Genomic DNA, 20,042 nt, shown 5'->3' on the forward strand with positions numbered 1-20,042 from the left:
AGAGCGCTGGGATATGTCTTTTTTATACAAAGCAGTATTGAATTCAACAGAGCACTGGGATATGTCTTTTTCATACAAAACAGTATTTAATTCAACAGAGCGCTGGGATATGTCTTTTTCATACAAAGCAGTATTGAATTCAACAGAGCACTGGGATATGTCTTTTTCATTCAAAGCAGTATTGAATTCAACAGAGCACTGGGATATGTCTTTTTCATACAAAACAGAATTGAATTCAACAGAGCGCTGGGATATGTCTTTTGCATACAAAACAGTATTGAATTCAACAGAGGACTGGGATATGTCTTTTTCATACAAAGCAGTTTTGAATTCAACAGAGCGCTGGGATATGTCTTTTGCATACAAAACAGTATTGAATTCAACAGAGGACTGGGATATGTCTTTTTCATACAAAGCAGTTTTGAATTCAACAGAGCGCTGGGATATGGCTTTTTCATACAAGGCAGTATTGAATTCAACAGAGCACTGGGATATGTCTTTTTCATACAAAACAGAATTGAATTCAACAGAGCGCTGGGATATGGCTTTTTCATACAAGGCAGTATTGAATTCAACAGAGCACTGGGATAGATCCTCAATGTGCAGAGCATTACTCAAGATACAGATGTCGCTACTCTCAGATTTTGAGGTTTTGTAAACCTGTGTGAACCTTCCACTGTCAATGGTAGAAGCATTAATCATTCATAACCTGATTTTTATGAACTATGCACTTTGAATTGTATATTGAACAGGTTACCTTGACAAGTTTCTCTTCCTAGACCAGAAACAGTCCATTATATATAGATATGCGATTCACATGTGTAAATTTCTCTATTTTTTTTACGCTATAAAAGTCCACATTATTAGATTTTTGACAGTTTTCAGTAAAATACCAACAAAGCAGAATTGAATTCAACAGAGCGCTGGGATATGGATTTTTCATACAAAGCAGTATTGAATTCAACAGAGCGCTGGGGTATGTCTTTTTCATACAAAACAGTATTTAATTCAACAGAGCGCTGGGATATGTCTTTTGCATACAAAACAGTATTGAATTCAACAGAGCGCTGGGGTATGTCTTTTTCATACAAAGCAGTATTGAATTCAACAGAGAGCTGGGATATGTCTTTTTCATACAAAGCAGTATTAAATTCAACAGAGCACTGGGATATGTCTTTTTCATTCAAAGCAGTATTGAATTCAACAGAGCGCTGGGGTATGTCTTTTTCATACAAAGCAGTATTAAATTCAACAGAGCACTGGGATATGTCTTTTTCATTCAAAGCAGTATTGAATTCAACAGAGCGCTAGGATATGTCTTTTTCATACAAAGCAGTATTAAATTCAACAGAGCACTGGGATATGTCTTTTTCATTCAAAGCAGTATTGAATTCAACAGAGCGCTAGGATATGTCTTTTTCATACAAAGCAGTATTGAGTTCAACAGAGCGCTGGGATATGGCTTTTTCATACAAAGCAGTATTGAATTCAACAGAGCGCTAGGATATGTCTTTTTCATACAAAGCAGTTTTGAATTCAACAGAGCGCTGGGATATGGATTTTTCATACAAAGCAGTATTGAATTCAACAGAGAGCTGGGATATGTCTTTTTCATACAAAAGAGTATTGAAAACTCAAACCTGCATAAGTAAATGTAGCAGTATTGAATTCAACAGAGCGCTGGGATATGGCTTTTTCATACAAAGCAGTATTGAATTCAACAGAGCGCTGGGATATGTCTTTTTTATACAAAGCAGTATTGAATTCAACAGAGCGCTGGGATATGTCTTTTTCATACAAAACAGTATTGAAAACTCAAACCTGCATAAGTAAATGTAGATAAGTGTGCTTGTTGAAAACTTCATGATTTCAGACTTAAATTAAGTATTCTACTTTCTCCACACGAAACAGGACACTGTAGGGTCTCAAACTGTTGAAACTGACTTTTATACTGTAGGAAGCTAGATATGTGTTAGATTAAGTGATGCTATGTGGTTCTTTTGGAAATTATTTGAGAAGTTTTGTCTCGAACTGTTGAAACTGGTTTTCATATCATAGAAAACTAGAGATGTGTTAGATTAAGTGATGCTATTTAAAAGAAAGATTTGAGAGTTTTTGTGTTCCTGTTTACTTGTGCAACATATCAAACTAACCGTAGAAGGATTGCAAGAGCAAACAGCAATAAATAACATAATAAACTACGGCAATTCAGTCCGACCTTTCCCTCTGGGTCTTTAAATAAAAGGGGTGTTTATGTGGAAACTTATTTATAGTTGATGTTTTTTATGTGATCTGAGGTTGTCTTGAAGTACTGACTCTAGAATAATTCACATGTTTATAACTGTTTAAAATAGTGTAAACGTACTTATTTAAGCACGCTCTAATTTTAATATATTATCAAATTTTCATAGATTAGCGCATTGATGAATTGTCGCACCCACAAAGTATACAATAGAGAACATTATACATGAAGTTCAATTGGCGCATTGATAATTTAGGGCCATAGTGAGAGAGCAAAAAGCACAAAACAAGACTACCGCTAAAATATGTATGTTTACAGTATTTTTTGGGGGGGTGGGGGTGTGCGTGTTAATATCAATAGAGCACATTAGTGTCACAATGCACTTCATTTATTTGGGCAAGGCTGACAAATCCAGGAGCTGTTGATCACTGTAAAACCAGCCAAATCTCTATATACCAAACCCCATCAAAATCAATGGTTTTTGTTAAGATAATTATTGGCGGTAATGTGACTTGTCAGTATCGGAGCAAAAAGCACAAGCTTTCAACACCCTTCTGTTGTCTTTCTTGAGTGATGAATGATATGTTCTCCGACACCTGTCACATGACCAACAATGGTCACAATTTCTGTTTTCTATTCTTATTTGAGATATTGAAATTGAATTTAAATGAATTGAATTTCTTATTTAGATGATGTATTTATCCAGCAATCAGCCCATGCCTGGTAATAGGCCCACCCTTATCTAGTTGGGAATATATGCCAACTATTTCACTGATATGTAAAAAGCTGAGCCCCTTCTTTGGGGCAGAAATTATGTGTTTGCCATCTTGGCTTATTTTAGGATAAATAATGGTACATACATTTAACTGTACACAAATGTAAGAATGATGCTCCTTTATAACTTTGGATTCGAAGTGGATACTTCATAGGGCCATCATGTTGTAAGGTTCATTAATTCATAGCATTATTCATTAATTTGTTCATGTTATTATGATACCTGCCCATCATATATACCTAGCAACATTTGATAAAAGATGACCAATTTATTTCAACTTTTTGAATACAGTATCACCTGACTTTACCGACACCTGACCTCAGGGACATACAACTTCACAGACACCTGACTTTACCGACACCCGACCTCAGGGACATACAACTTCACAGACACCTGACTTTTACCAACACCCGACCTCAGGGACATACAACTTCACAGACACATGACTTAACCGACACCCGACCTCACGAGTACAACTTTACCGACACCCGACCTCAGGAACATAAAACTTCATAGACACCTGACTTTACCGACACCCGACCTCAGGGACATACAACTTCACAGACATGTGACTTAACCGACACCCGACCTCAGGAACATACAACTTCACAGACACCTGACTTTACCGACACCCGACCTCAGGGACATACAACTTCACAGACACCTGACTTTACCGACACCCGACCTCAGGGACATACAACTTCACAGACACCTGACTTTACCGACACCCGACCTCAGGGACATACAACTTCACAGACACCTGACTTTACCGACACCCGACCTCAGGGACATACAACTTCACAGACACCTGACTTTACCGACACCCGACCTCAGGGACATACAACTTCACAGACACCTGACTTTACCGACACCCGACCTCAGGGACATACAACTTCACAGACACCTGACTTTACCGACACCCGACCTCAGGGACATACAACTTCACAGACACCTGACTTTACCGACACCCGACCTCAGGGACATACAACTTCACAGACACCTGACTTTACCGACACCCGACCTCAGGGACATACAACTTCACAGACACCTGACTTTACCGACACCCGACCTCAGGGACATACAACTTCACAGACACCTGACTTTACCGGACTTTACAGACACCTGACTTTACCCACACCTGACTTTACAGACACCCGACCTCAGAGACATACAACTTCACAGACACCTGACTTTACAGACACCCGACCTCAGGAACATACAACTTCACAGACACCTGACTTTACCGACAACCGACCTCAGGGACATACAACTTCACAGACACCTGACTTTACCGACACCTGACTTCAAGGACATACAACTTCACAGACATGTGACTTAACCGACACCCGACCTCAAGAACATACAACTTCACAGACACCTGACTTTACAAACACCCGTCCTCAGGGACATACAACTTCATAGACACCAGACTTTACCCACACCTGACTTTACAGACACCTGACTTTACAGACACCCGACCTCAGGGACATACAACTTCATAGACACCTGACTTTACCGAAACCTGACTTCAAGGACATACAACTTCACAGACATGTGACTTAACCGACACCCGACCTCAGGGACATACAACTTCACAGACACCTGACTTTACCTGACTTTACAGACACCTGACTTTACCCACACCTGACTTTACAGACACCCGACCTCAGAGACATACAACTTCACAGACACCTGACTTTACAGACACCCGACCTCAGGAACATACAACTTCACAGACACCTGACTTTACCGACAACCGACCTCAGGGACATACAACTTCACAGACACCTGACTTTACCCACACCCGACCTCAGGGACATACAACTTCATAGACACCAGACTTTACCCACACCTGACTTTACAGACACCTGACTTTACAGACACCCGACCTCTGGGACATACAACTTCACAGACACCTGACTTTACCGACACCCGACCTCAGGGACATACAACTTCACAGACACCTGACTTTACAGACACCCGACCTCTGGGACATACAACTTCACAGACACCTGACTTTACCCACACCTGACCTCAGGGACATACAACTTCACAGACACCTGACTTACTAACCTGACTTCACCGACACCTGACTTCACTGACACCTGACTTTACCCACACCTCACTTTTAAGTCATGTTGTAAAATATATGTAATGTTTATCTTTAATTATATGTTGCTTGAGGCTCAAAGAAATTTCCAAATTCTATCTTTAAATAAGATACTGGTTGTATATCATTGTAGCATCACATGTTACATTACAGATTCTGTAATATCGGACATGATTTGAAGCCTCAACCCCCCTCCAAAAAAATCCTGCAAAAAAATAACTGTTTATTTGTATTTAAAACTGTCTTAGCAACAGTCTTATACAATTAATCAGTCCACGTTGATGTTGTTGAAACCCACGTTTCACTTTATTGATTTCATTGTTGCCCATCTGAGTGCAACAATGGGAAAGATTGTTTAAAAAACAAAAACAAAGCTTACAAAATAAACTCTGCACTGAAAGTGGATTTATTGAAGATGGTGCCAGAGAATGTTTGTAAACAGGAAAAAAACAATGTAATAATGTTACATGGATCTGATTGGCTAAAAAGGTCACATGATAGTGTATCATGTCAAGCTTGTACTACACATAACCAATTTTTTATAATCAAGGGAAATTTAAAAAACTATTCTACCAAGTCGGCGTTGTTAAAACATTTTCATTCATGCATCAACAGTGATGGATTATTGGAGAATTAACAAATAATGTATATGCCTCGATAACACATAAACACACACTGCTGTTCTAAAATAACCCTGTATGATTAATATATGGTCTGAAGGTTTTACAACGACATCATGCACACATACAGCTTGCCCTGTCTAATGGATAAATATTACGAGGCAACTCAGACTTTAAAATTTTGATTATCTTGGTCATGCCGTATCTTATTGGTTGGTCAAAATGCCCTTTGTTACATTTGACTTGGTAGAATAGATATAATCAACATGTGTTTGTATATTATCGTGGAGTTTATAACTTGAGATTTAAAAAAATGTTGAAAAAATAAAAGAATGAAGGGCCAAAATATTTCAAAATATTTTTTCCAGAACATTTTTTTTAATTCTCATAATTACATATTGCGCAACAATATATGCATGTTGTGTTGATTAATTTTTAAATTTGCTGTATATGAATTTTTTGGTACCATCCATTATAACTCATTATTACTAATTATGTTAGCTGATTTTCATAGTGCAATTGTTTATTTTACTGTTTTCTTGTTTTGATTCTAAATAAAAGTAATTAATCACTAAAATTTTAAAAATGTTGTTTTGAATGTCTGAATTTCATTGCATGCATAATTGCTGTGTTTTTCGTTGAATACACACGTCACATATTTTGTGTACGAACGTGGATAATACATGTATGACCTAGTGACATCATGACGTCACTTCCAAATAAGGCCTCACAATAAAAAAAATACAAAAGTAAAGCTCATCTCGAATTTGCCACTGTGGCTTGCTTAAATGAAAAATTCTTAAGGCTTGTTTCACTTAACGCTTACATAATTAACAACAAAAGTCTGAAATATTGTTAAGGTTTTTAATATTCATTTTCATCTGAAACCACATTCTTAATTCTCTTAAAGTCAGTTAACAACCAAAAAAAGAAATATTATAAAAGCTAGCTTTAGACTGAATTGAAAATTTCAGAGATTACCACAAGTCTGTATACATGGAATTTTTGCCAATTATAATATTCATATTTCATTGATAAAATCCATATTCATCCTAAATTTTTGCAATAATTTTGAATTCAATCTCCAAATGGAGGACAAAACTGAAACTGCAGCAAAAGTTCCATGGTATACAGTATCAGATAACTGTGAGTTCTGTTTAAAACATGAACACAATCTGCCGCCAACATGGCCCTGAACCACGATCCTTGTACAAACACACATGCAGGTCACCCATTTGACAGAATATACATGTATACGTAAGCAATGGCAGGTCAAACAATGTTGCCGCCGACTTGGGTAACTTAAGAGAAAATGTCGTGTATTTCATTTTTTAAGAAACTTTGTATTTAAGTGGAAAAAAATGTAATCTGTATTAAGGATCCCATTACCACTGCCAAAAAATGAAAGTTTGCATTCAAAACTTGTTCTTCCGGCATGACTCTACATATATCGAAATATTTTGAGATGAATTAAACAAAATATAATCAACAGATCTAGATATGTTCTGAGAGTAAAATATTCTGCGTGGCAAGACTGGGATTTAAACCCTGGACTTGTTATACCATTGATGAAACTGATTGAGCTACCTGGGCTACATTCGCGTATCCCAGTTCAAACTGTACGTGTGGCAGAAATACTCCACGATAAACGAACGCACTTGGACCGTTCTATAAGCAGAGCTAAAAATGCACAGTTTTGGAGAATAAAAAACAATGTATCAAGAATAGTATGCCCTTCTCTCACGCGTCTACTGAATTACATAACGTATCTTAAAAACTACATGTGGCTTGACATCGTTTTAAAAAGAAATAACGCAAACTAGCAATAGTCAGCATTTTAGTTTCGGTCAGGTATGTCTGGACTTCTCAATCTACACATGCCAAATATTCCTAAGGTCAGCCTCGGTCCAGATCTGTGCCTGATGTTTTCTTTACAGGTTCAACCATTTCAACTGTTTCAACCGGATACGCGAATGTACCCCTGGACAACGGAAGCGTACATGCCCAAATGTGCTACAGTTATATCCAACCGGAAGTTAAGGTTACTGTATATAGGAGAACATGTCAGTGCAGTGGGACAGGGATCCTTAAACTCGATCCATATACACTAAATTACAATCCTCTTTATCAATGATCCCAGACAGATCTGCAGATCTGCTTCCCAGACAAAACCTTCCTGCTACAAGTCCTCTAGTCATACAGATGATGTTTAACCCTTTTATCATTATAGACCATATTGGATTCATCCATATGAATACATGGTAGAGTCTACTGAAGTAATGTAGGGATGAAAGGGTTACCTGAAATTAACAATCCTTCTTTATTGATTTGTCTTGTCATCAAGCAATTCATGTGCTTTATCTCAATTTATCTATCAGTTAAATCTAGTTCATTGTAGGAATGTGTTGACGAAAAGCTTTCCAATCCACATACGTTCTTGTAACAATGAAACATCGGCAAATTGAGAGAGCTTTGTCCTGTAGCCCATTCCGATGATGGCTTAACTTCTACAGAAAGTCCCTGGTGAAGATACTATGCTGCCTTATGAAACCTGGTTCCAATGATACTACAGTTACGTCAGCTTGCTAGAGGATTGGCATGTATTGTAATGTCTTGTATTCGCGTGTCGGACAGGGGACGGAAGTTCTTTTCCTTCACTGGCATTTTTTCCAACTCGTCCAATGTGTCGAACCCATCTATGACCCTGAAGTGAAAGTTCACATGAATATTTATGAAGTAATTAAAGAAACAGCTAATGATTTATCTGTGTTCACTTCAGGAATAAATGTTTAAATGTTTTTGCTTGCATTGGCTGCAAATGAAAAGAAGTGAACCATTTAAAAAATTAGCATAACTAGAATGTGTTCCATGCAAAAGTTTGCAAACTATTTTCCTTCATATATAAAGGACAAACAACAAGCCACCATATTTAACTAAGTATTCAAACAGGTATAGCATTTTAATAGCATAAACTACTATTTCTGATTAATAATATATTGTTTTTCCCTTTAAAACATTGTTAAACAAGGCGAAGTACTGCAAGGCACTCCATAGTCCCTGGACAGTAATGGTTTCTTTATTTACTGAGCTGTACACCTATCTCATGATATAATGACATACTTCTTGCACTCTGCCAACCAAGATATACATGCATACGAAATCTGGTTACTCCAGGTGAAAAAGCATATATATATATATATATATAAAGAAAATATGCCCTGGAAAAACTGTTTCAAAGATTGAGGTCAAAGGTCAAACCATTTGTCACAGTGACCTTCTTTTTAAACTCTAAAAGGTGTACTAGCAAACCAAATCTGGTTACTCAAGATGAAATAGTAAAGAAGATATGCCCCAGACAAACTCTTTCGACAGATGGATGGAGTGCAAACCTAAATCTCTCCCCCCCATGGGACCTTTTGGGGACTAATAAACCAATATAAATGGTGTTTTCATAAATATCTATAACAGGTATACATGTATGAGCTATGTTTGGGTATGCACCCTTGGATATGCCACAAGGGTAATTCATAACACTAGGTTCTACATATATGTATTTCACAATAAAGACACCCTGCTTTCATTCCTTCATAAAAAAAAGTGGCATTAATTCAAATTAATTGATCATTGCCATTGGAAGAACCAATTTTAGATTTCTGTTGAAAACTTCAGGTTTCTGAGCAATCAAAGCTTGACTTACTTTCCAAATATGGTGTACTTGGCATCCAGATGGGGCTGTTTTGCGTATGTGATGAAGAACTGTGATCCGTTGGAATCTGGACCATTGTTAGCCATGGATACAACACCCCGAACATTATGCTTCAAAAGAATTATTCATCATTTAAATTATCTGGGTTCAATACCACTATAGGGCAATCTAATTAAATATACATTACTTCATATAACTTTTCAGATCATTTCACAATGAAATAACAAATGACCGTGGAACATGATTTATTGTGAAATATAAAAAAAGGTGAGAAAATGACGATAAAAATAATAAACAAGGCTGATAGGGCCTGAATTTGATATTTCCACAACATTTTTTTTTCAATCAAACCTGAGTTACATTTTGTACCACAATGTACCACAGACAATGCTTAATTCTATTCAATCAACAAACACATTAACTTGAAATAATTTCATTGCTGTCTTTATCCATCTCCGATTCCTCCACTGAGACATCTTCCAACCATCACCTACAGGACGTTGGACTCCTTCGCTTATAATTGTGTTGGTTCTCCATCACTTTTATTATTTTCTGCCTTGCCGTCTATAGACGATATGACATGTCTCTGTATGTAACAAGCTGTTCGATATGCAAATGAGATTGTTGAATTTCATGTTTGAGAGTTCATACATACATTTACAATGGTGTATATACTGTATACCAGTCTCACCTTAAGGTTGTCACGAAACTCATCTTCAAACTTCCGTTCCCAGATACTGGTACCACCTTTCCCTGTCCCTGGACAGACAAAATAATAATACAATATAAATACACTGTATAATAGCACAAGTTATTTCCAAATTTTTAAAGCAACAGACATGTCGCCAACTTCAAAATCCTAGGATTAAGCCCTCGATTCCTGTGCTCTCTACACCCCTGTTAATATATATATATGTCATAGCAAAATTGAAGGAACGAAGATAGCTGTTTAATTGGTCTATGGTAAAAAAAAAACCTGACCAATCGCTAGTCTGATACCTGTCCTTTGAAGATTACAAAGGAGAGACGCCCGACTTCAAAGCCTGTCAATTTTTACCGTTACGTGACCGTGAGATTCTTTTGATGTATATATATCAAAGGATCGAACTAGTCTTCTTGCCTCATCAACAGTGTGGCGCACACCGAGCCTTCAATTTCGCTATGACATATTCCAGGGGTGTAGAGAGCGAAAGTGAGCGTAACCCCTGGATATTGAGGATGCCTTGCAGATGATATGAGTCGACTTGTCTGGAAACTGTTATAGAGAATCCTGTATACCTGTGGTCACAGAGTAGTACTTCGATTTAAGTTAAAAGTGAATCATGAACTGGGGTAATGGTAAAATTGATCAGTTTTGATCTCAGAGTAGCTCTTTTGTAATCTTCTAAGTACAAGTACTATTATAGCCAGAGTTTGCCCTGGCCCTGACACCATCAGACCTAGACATTTTGACAGATGGATGTCTGGTGTGGGACATCTATCTGTCAAAATGTCTAAGTCTGGTGTCAGTGCCAGAGGAATCTCCAGATAAGGTACTATCAGCCTTGCATTTAGTTAGCGTTTGATGTCTGGAACTTATCAAATAACTACCACTGTGAGCCTTTGATTCTGTCATAAGAAAATCTTAAGGTGCAGAGCAGATATACATTGTGTATAAAATCTAGAGAAGCCCATGAATTTTGAAATGTGAAATCTCTCACACTGGCTCCCATGATTGAACACTACAGAGCTTGAAAATACTGTAGTACAGTACAAGTCCAGTCCAAATAGCTTCTGTTGATTCATTACACAGGTTTGCAAATACAACATTGAACTAGCTCCACATCCTGTCCTGGCTTGGTGTCACTTATCTTTAGCACGGAGTGGCATGGGGACTTGCATAAAATTGTAATAATTTTCAATGTATTAGCAAATAAATATTAAAGAAAGAAAGAAATAATCTTTATTTAACATCATGTAATTTTTCAACAACAAACATAAGCTCTATAGAGCTTTTATTACGACGCGGCTAAGGGAACAAAAGCTGTTTTCAGGCGGAGGAAAGTCCACGGGGGGAAAACCACCGTGCCATCTCTTTTTCCTCCACCGCTGGGGATCGAACCGAAATTTTTGGGAGTAGCTTGAAGCTTGTGCTTGATTGCACACAGTAGTAATGACTGTGCACGTTAGTGATCACAGCCTCTGAGGCACCCAGAATATATATGCCCATTCGTGTTGTTACCTGTTGGGTCTCCTGTTTGCACCATGAACCCTTTGATGTTTCGATGGAATATACAGCCTTTATAAAAGTCACTTGCACACAAAGCCAAGAAATTCTAAAAGAGATAAATAGGAATTATTACCTCAGTAATCTGTACATATAATTAAGCTTAAAACTACAAGTACATAAACAGAAAATACATATCTGTGATTACTTTCGGAATTCAAAACTCATCAGCTATCATTTTATATACTTCATTCTACAACAAACTCTACCAATGTAAGAAAACAATTAAATTTTGCTTAAATAAAAAAGAAATAATTTGCTTGCATGATAAGCATAGTCTGTAATGCATGATCATAGGTATGAGCCTTTGAAGAGTTAAATCAAACCTGAAAATTCTTAAATCAGAATTCATACATATTTATTCATCATCCTTTTAAACTGGGAGTTATGAGGTAAATAACAAGAGATCCAGAGGGATCCCACCATTGTACCATATCTTCATTGATTCACAGCTGTCAGTTCGATCTTTTCTCTTCTTTTCTCTTGTCTGTTTGATCGAGTCATGTAACAGTAAATGCCCATTGAGGTAACTTTTGACCTAAACCTCACACTGCTGTGTATTAAAGACAACCTTCAAAGTGAGTTTGTTGTTTCACATATTTACTTGTACAGTACTTAATATGAACGCGATAGAACCGATCATTGCAATCTGACAAAGATCTGTAAAGTGCTTCCTGGGAGATAGTGATAATATTCTTGAAGTGTCGAAATCCAAGATGACCGTCTGTGGCCATCTTGTATCTTTTTCATCAAATCTCAAAAAAATACATGCACAATTATTACAACATTTACTGTCAAAATCCAAGATGGATGCCTGATTAGTCCCTTTTGGCCCTGTGCCTCAGCCCCTGAAATGTCAGCCTCTCTATTTGTTCAATTTTGAATCCATCTCACCTAGGGATACTTCCAATCAAATTTGGTTGAATTCCAATCAGCGGTTTTGACAAAAGGATAGTTTGAAGAATTTGCTGACGGACCAACAACAGATGCCACGGTATGGCTTAAGCTTAAAAAATGCATGCTTTACCCACTTTTTATTGTACAATACAGGTTGTCCTTAAAGTCAGGTGTCAGTAAAGTCAGGTTGACTGTATATTACAGGATGTCCATAAAGTCTGTTGTCAGTAAAGTCAGGTTTTACTTTATATAACAGGATGTCCTTAAAGTCTGGTGTCAGTAAGGTCAGGTTTTACTATATATTACAGGATGTCCTCAAAGTCTGTTGTCAGTAAAGTCAGGTTTTACTGTAAATTACAGGATGTCCTTAAAGTCAGGTGTCAGTAAAGTCTGGTTTACTGTATATTACAGGTTGTCCTCAAAGTCAGGTGTCAGTAAGGTCAGGTTTTACTGTAAATTACAGGATGTCCTTAAAGTCAGGTGTCAGTCATGTCAAATTTTACTTTATATTACAGGATGTCCATAAAGTCTGTTGTCAGTAAAGTCAGGTGTTACTTGATATAACAGGATGTCCTTAAAGTCAGGTGTTAGTAAAGGCAAGTTTTACTTGATATTACAGGATGTCCTTAAAGTCAGGTGTTAGTAAAGTCAGGTTTTACTGTATATTACAGGATGTCCATAAAGTCTGTTGTCAGTAAAGTCAGGTGTTACTTGATATAACAGGATGTCCTTAAAGTCAGGTGTTAGTAAAGTCAAGTTTTACTTGATATTACAGGATGTCCTTAAAGTCAGGTGTTGGTAAAGTCAGGTTTTACTGTATATTACAGGATGTCCATAAAGTCTGTTGTCAGTAAAGTCAGGTTTTACTTGATATAACAGGATGTCCTTAAAGTCAGGTGTTAGTAAAGTCTGGTTTTTCTGTATATTACAGGATGTCCATAAAGTCTGTTGTCAGTAAAGTCAGGTTTTACTTGATATAACAGGATGTCCTTAAAGTCAGGTGTTAGTAAAGGCAAGTTTTACTTGATATTACAGGATGTCCTTAAAGTCAGGGGTTGGTAAAGTCAGGTTTTACTGTATATTACAGGATGTCCTTAAAGGCAGGTGTTAGTAAAGTCAGGTTTTACTGTATATTACAGGATGTCCATAAAGTCTGTTGTCAGTAAAGTCAGGTGTTACTTGATATAACAGGATGTCCTTAAAGTCAGGTGTTAGTAAAGGCAAGTTTTACTTGATATTACAGGATGTCCTTAAAGTCAGGGGTTGGTAAAGTCAGGTTTTACTGTATATTACAGGATGTCCTTAAAGTCTGGTGTCAGTTAAGTCAGGTTTTACTTTATATTACAGGATGTCCTTAAAGTCAGGTGTCAGTCATGTCAAATTTTACTTTAGATTACAGGATGTCCATAAAGTCTGTTGTCAGTAAAGTCAGGTGTTACTTGATATAACAGGATGTCCTTAAAGTCAGGTGTTAGTAAAGGCAAGTTTTACTTGATATTACAGGATGTCCTTAAAGTCAGGGGTTGGTAAAGTCAGGTTTTACTGTATATTACAGGATGTCCATAAAGTCTGTTGTCAGTAAAGTCAGGTGTTACTTGATATAACAGGATGTCCTTAAAGTCAGGTGTTAGTAAAGTCTGGTTTTTCTGTATATTACAGGATGTCCATAAAGTCTGTTGTCAGTAAAGTCAGGTGTTACTTGATATAACAGGATGTCCTTAAAGTCAGGTGTTAGTAAAGTCTGGTTTTTCTGTATATTACAGGATGTCCATAAAGTCTGTTGTCAGTAAAGTCAGGTGTTACTTGATATAACAGGATGTCCTTAAAGTCAGGTGTTAGTAAAGGCAAGTTTTACTTGATATTACAGGATGTCCTTAAAGTCAGGTGTCAGTTAAGTCAGGTTTTACTTTATATTACAGGATGTCCTTATAGTCAGGTGTCAGTCAAGTCAAATTTTACTTTATATTACAGGCTGTCCATAAAGTCTGTTGTCAGTCAAGTCAAATTTTACTTTATATTACAGGCTGTCCATAAAGTCTGTTGTCAGTCAAGTCAAATTTTACTTTATATTACAGGATGTCCATAAAGTCAGTTGTCAGTAAAGTCAGGTTTTACTTTACATAACAGGATGTCCTTATAGTCAGGTGTTAGTAAAGTCAGGTTTTACTTGATATTACAGGATGTCCTTAAAGTCAGGTGTCAGTTAAGTCAGGTTTTACTTTATATTACAGGATGTCCTTATAGTCAGGTGTCAGTCAAGTCAAATTTTACTTTATATTACAGGCTGTCCATAAAGTCTGTTGTCAGTCAAGTCAAATTTTACTTTATATTACAGTATGTCCATAAAGTCTGTTGTCAGTAAAGTCAGGTTTTACTGTAAATTACAGGTTGTCCTTAAAGTCAGGTGTCAGTAAAGTCTGGTTTACTGTATATTACAGGATGTCCTCAAAGTCAGGTGTCAGTCAAGTCAAATTTTACTTTATATTACAGTATGTCCATAAAGTCTGTTGTCAGTAAAGTCAGGTTTTACTTGATATAACAGGATGTCCTTAAAGTCAGGTGTTAGTAAAGGCAAGTTTTACTTGATATTACAGGATGTCCTTAAAGTCAGGTGTTGGTAAAGTCAGGTTTTACTGTATATTACAGGATGTCCATAAAGTCTGTTGTCAGTAAAGTCAGGTTTTACTTTACATAACAGGATGTCCTTAAAGTCAGGTGTTAGTAAAGTCAGGTTTTACTGTATATTACAGGATGTCCTTAAAGGCAGGTGTTAGTAAAGTCAGGTTTTACTGTATATTACAGGATGTCCTTAAAGGCAGGTGTTAGTAAAGTCAGGTTTTACTGTATATTACAGGATGTCCATAAAGTCTGTTGTCAGTAAAGTCAGGTTTTACTTTATATAACAGGATGTCCTTAAAGTCAGGTATCAGTTAAGTCAGGTTTTACTGTATATTACAGGATGTCCTTAAAGTCAGGTGTTAGTAAAGTCAGGTTTTACTGTATATTACAGGATGTCCATAAAGTCTGTTGTCAGTAAAGTCAGGTTTTACTTTATATAACAGGATGTCCTTAAAGTCAGGAACAGTTAAGTCAGGTTTTACTGTATATTACAGGATGTCCTTAAAGTCAGGTGTCAGTAAAGTCAGGTTTTACTTGATATTACAGGATGTCCTTAAAGTCAGGTGTTAGTAAAGTCAGGTTTTACTGTATATTACAGGATGTCCTTAAAGTCAGGTGTCAGTAAAGTCAGGTTTTACTTGATATTACAGGATGTCCTTATAGTCAAGTGTCAGTAATAATGGAGTAAAATTTCAGTGAAGTCAGCTAAAAATGGGCTTAAAGATATTTATTAACACTATTCCTATATATTGTACTGGTAATCTTACATTGTCTGGTATATCTGTGTAGATTAATGTAGTTGATTGATGTTTGGGTCATGACAAAGGGTCAGATTTTCTCTAAAGTTTGACAAATTATATTGTCCACATAGAAACTAGTTCAGATTTTCAGGAAAGTTTGACAAATTATTTTGTCCAAATAAAATCTAATCACTTTATTGCTGACATATCTTTTATGAACATTTATTTATTTCAATCTGGCATTCCTTAGATCCTACGTTTTTAATAATTATAAGATATACTTATCTAAAATAGATACTGTTATATACAGCAATAAGAATTAATGATTTTATCTTTTGTTTTTAAATGGAATATAACCTTAATTTTTATTTCTTGCAATAGACATTATTGTCTTTGTGCGATATACATACACAATATTTGTAATATGCATGGTAGCGGTACAGAATAAGTTCTGACAATAAGTTACAACAGGCAGCCTTAATACAATCTGTACATATATAATATATACTGTACTTGTATCATATATTGTTAAATCCTGTCTTACTTAAAGCTTGTTGTATTGCTATTTCATGGTGACTGTCTGTCTCTGTTATATGTTGTGATATGTAAATGTTCATGTTTCTGTCTTGATAAAGGGGCGGATCACTCTGGGAAATAAATAAATATCTCGGTCTGAACTGTCGTTAGGCACTTCTTTGCCAATATGATATAAACATATATTTATATAATAATATAAAAAACAATGCCAACAAAATACAAAAAGTTCACATTTTATGTAAATCAAATTATGGTAATTTTACCAATTAAAACTATCAACAGGGAGGTATATATACATACACTTTGGGGTTGTCTTGTTACCTAATACACATATAACTATCAGACACTACACAGCTGAGGTAAAACTGTAGGTATGTATAGATACCAGGGTCTGTAAACACGACCTACATTGACCTACTCCACAATCTACCCTAATACGTTTTCTGTAGTCCTGTCGGCTACCTCGCACAACAAGGAAGTTCTATTTTCCGTATAGTTACCAGCTGAACAGGTAGATCTCCAAATGGTGGCCAAGGAGCGTATTCAGTTAGGACTTGTATAAACAATGAGGAACAGACATTTACCAGAAATATTTCTAAAGAACAAAACTGAATTCTGAGCCAGAAAACATGTGATTTATGAATGCAGTAAGATAATGGAGGTTTACCTGGACAAGGACCTACATTGACCTATTACTACGCAATCTATCCCTCTATTGTCACTGTGTGTATATTGATAACCACATCAAACAGGGAAGTAGAATTGTCTGTATAGTTTCAAGTCTGAACAGAATGATCTATAAATGGTGGCCAGCAAGGCTTGTTCAGTTTGGACGTTGTATTAACAATGAGAAACTGACATTGACCAGAAATGTCTCCTTGGTCTGTCAGCCAGAAAACAAGTGATTTATCATAACAACTAGATGGAATTTCATTCCAGGCTTCGTTTCCAATGCTGGTGATATAGACAACAACAATATGTACCCGTTTCCTTGACGTTTACATTCTGAGGCTTGGAATGAAAGTGATCATCAGGTAGTTATATGCTTTCAATCTTTACAATTATGTTTTATGAACACATGTACCTGGATTGGAGCTCAGTGTAAAGTCAAGATTTAGAGACATAAAATAAAGTATATTTTGTGCCTGTTATTCAATATCAGTTATAATAGACAAGTTATTTGGGTCTATTTATAGACTTCCTTTTCTCTTCCTCAACTTTTTCATCAACATGGCAACACCCATAGGTCAAATCCCTCTCCGTACCTGTACTGAACACAAGGGGAGACATCTGGAACTTTACTGTGAGAAATGTGATACACTTGTATGTCTTAAGTGTCTGCTATCTACTCACAAAGGCCATGATGTTTGTGAACTCAGCGATATTACTTCTACAAAGAAACAAGACATTCAAAACTTTATTGACAGAACTGAACAAATTCACCTAGTACAGGTTAGGAAATACATCACATCTACTGATACACTTCTTAAAGACAACACCAGCGATTTTGAGAAACTTTCGCACAAGTTGCAAATGCAAACAGGAAAATTAAAGAATGACCTCGACTTGCTTACAGCACAGACACTGTCTCTTTATGACAAAATGGAGGAGGATAATACAAAGCTGATACAGAAATACAAACAGGGCCTTGAAATGTACGACAAGCAACTCAGACAACAAATTCGAGAATGCAAAGCAGCACTCCAGCATGGTTCTCACATAGAAATCTACGACACAGGATGTGAAATTCATTCCCAAATAAGTCTCCCTGTAAAACCTGTCCTGCGTACTGCCAGTTTCACTCCAAACGAAACCTTTCAACATCACCTAGAACTGGCCGTAGGGAAAATTGCTATGTACAAAATACTGCCACAGACCAAAGTGTTGGAGGATTGGGAGTCTCCTGTTGATGATATTATAGAGTGTATCTGCCCCACCACTGAAGGTCAGGTGTGGACCAATGTGCATTACATGAACACATTAACTCTCCTGGACAGGAAGGGGAAAGTAATACAGGAGGTCAAACACAAAACTGGCATCATTGACTTAAGTCTGTCACCAACAACACACACAATGTGGGTCTGTGATACAAAACACAACATCATGGAGCTGGTATCAGGACAACTAACAAACAGATTCAGCACCAAGGAGAGACCCAGGTGTATATGTGTTACTGCCAGTAACCATATCATTGTGGGGATGACCAAAAACATCTCCAAATTTACCACAAAAGGTCAAATGGTACTCACTACAAGTGCTACAGGGACTGGGAAGCCATTAGTGTGTTCACCACATAGGATCTCAGAGTGTCCTGTCACTCACAATGTCGCAGTGGTTGATGGGAATTATAATAGTGAGGATAGTGGTGGGATACAACATGTTTCTGTTATTGACACTGATTTCAAGGAACTGTTTGTATATAGAGGTGACATCCCCAGTACATATAAACGATCATCACATGAAGGAGATAGACCATTTAACCCCAAGGATGTGGTGTATGACAGTGTAGGGAACATTATCATAGGGGACTTTAAGAACTTCAGAGTCCTACTCATCAGTGGACGTGGTGTGTTCCTCAGGATCATACACACAGACCCATTGCATACATGGGCTGTAGGTGTAAACAGGGAGGATGTCCTGTGGGCGGGGTTTCATAGGAATTATGTTAAACTACTACAGTACAGCAGTTGGTATAGTTACCATGACAGCACAGAATCAGACCAACAAAACTGATCACAATAAACAACCAGTCAACATTCTACCCTGATTGTACATCATCACAATCACTGGAGAAAATCTATTCAACATTCAAGTGATTTTTTGCTATTATGATCATCAGAGAAAAATCAGTCAACATTCTAGAGTGATTAAGAATTCATTCTCATCAAAGTCTGTGTGGGGAACAATTTTGTTAAAGCAAACTCAATGTGTTGCTTAGCCACTAAAATGAACTCATGTATCTATGATCTACAGTCTATTGTTTGAGACATTGTTTATTGAACTATACCAACGACCTCCAAATCACTGACTGGATAGTGGGACAAACAGATAAGTTGTGGCTGGATTTAGTTGGACAGTGCTTGGATAGTGGGACAACTGTACAAGTGGAGACTGGGATAGTCAAAACACTACATGAATGTTGGCTGGATAATGTGACAATTAACTGTATAAGTATTGACTTGATAGAGTTGAACAACTTCATCAGTGGTGACTGGATAGTGGCCATGGGACCACTGTAGAAGTGTTGACTTGATAGAATTGTAAAACTTTATTAGTGGTGACTGGATACAGTCTGACAACTAGATAAGTGGTGACTTGATATAGTCAGGCAACTGTATAAGTGGTGACTGGATATAGTCAGACAACTGTATAAGTGGTGACTGGATAGTGGGACAACTGTATAAGTGGTGACTGGATATAGTGGGACAACTGTATAAGTGGTGACTGGATATAGTGGGACAACTGTATAAGTGGTGACTGGATATAGTGGGACAACTGTATAAGTGGTGACTGGATATAGTGGGACAACT

The 20,042-nt window shown here is 36.9% G+C and overlaps 3 protein-coding genes across 3 annotated transcripts in view; 2 read left to right on the forward strand and 1 right to left on the reverse strand.

Moving 5' to 3' along the window:
- Positions 1–2,423: 2,423 nt before the first annotated feature.
- LOC110460764 (putative uncharacterized protein DDB_G0290521) lies at positions 2,424–4,408 on the forward strand. The gene is made up of 3 exons (XM_021513880.1): positions 2,424–2,444; positions 3,534–4,125; positions 4,168–4,408. The coding sequence occupies exons 1-3, from the start codon at positions 2,424–2,426 to the stop codon at positions 4,317–4,319; spliced, it is 765 nt and encodes a 254-aa protein (XP_021369555.1). The 3' UTR covers positions 4,320–4,408.
- Positions 4,409–4,930: 522 nt separating this feature from the next.
- The window catches only part of LOC110460774 (peptidyl-prolyl cis-trans isomerase-like 3), a 26,998-nt gene continuing 11,886 nt past the window's right edge, over positions 4,931–20,042 (reverse strand). The window contains exons 3-6 of the mRNA XM_021513895.1: positions 11,675–11,768; positions 10,145–10,212; positions 9,445–9,563; positions 4,931–8,451 (exon numbers count right to left, since the gene is read on the reverse strand). Coding sequence (XP_021369570.1) covers positions 8,325–8,451; positions 9,445–9,563; positions 10,145–10,212; positions 11,675–11,768 — 408 coding nt within the window. The 3' untranslated portion in view covers positions 4,931–8,324. The remainder of the gene's footprint in view (positions 8,452–9,444; positions 9,564–10,144; positions 10,213–11,674; positions 11,769–20,042) is intronic.
- LOC110460773 lies at positions 16,808–19,919 on the forward strand. The gene has a single exon (XM_021513894.1). It carries the CDS (start codon positions 17,743–17,745, stop codon positions 19,243–19,245), a length of 1,503 nt encoding a protein of 500 aa, XP_021369569.1. The 5' UTR covers positions 16,808–17,742; the 3' UTR covers positions 19,246–19,919.

This window comes from Mizuhopecten yessoensis, unplaced genomic scaffold (genome assembly GCF_002113885.1).
Source record: "Mizuhopecten yessoensis strain PY_sf001 unplaced genomic scaffold, ASM211388v2 scaffold10479, whole genome shotgun sequence".
Classification (NCBI taxonomy): Eukaryota; Metazoa; Mollusca; class Bivalvia; order Pectinida; family Pectinidae; genus Mizuhopecten; species Mizuhopecten yessoensis.

Bases quoted from the DNA above. Each gene is read 5' to 3' on its own strand.
- LOC110460773 (XM_021513894.1), top strand. From the start codon at position 17,743: ATGGCAACACCCATAGGTCAAATCCCTCTCCGTACCTGTACTGAACAC.
- LOC110460764 (XM_021513880.1), top strand. From the start codon at position 2,424: ATGAATTGTCGCACCCACAAA. The intron at 2,445-3,533 runs GTATACAATAGA...AAAACTTCATAG, and splicing joins TGAATTGTCGCACCCACAAA to ACACCTGACTTTACCGACAC. The intron at 4,126-4,167 runs GACTTTACAGAC...CTGACTTTACAG, and splicing joins ACAGACACCTGACTTTACCG to ACACCCGACCTCAGAGACAT.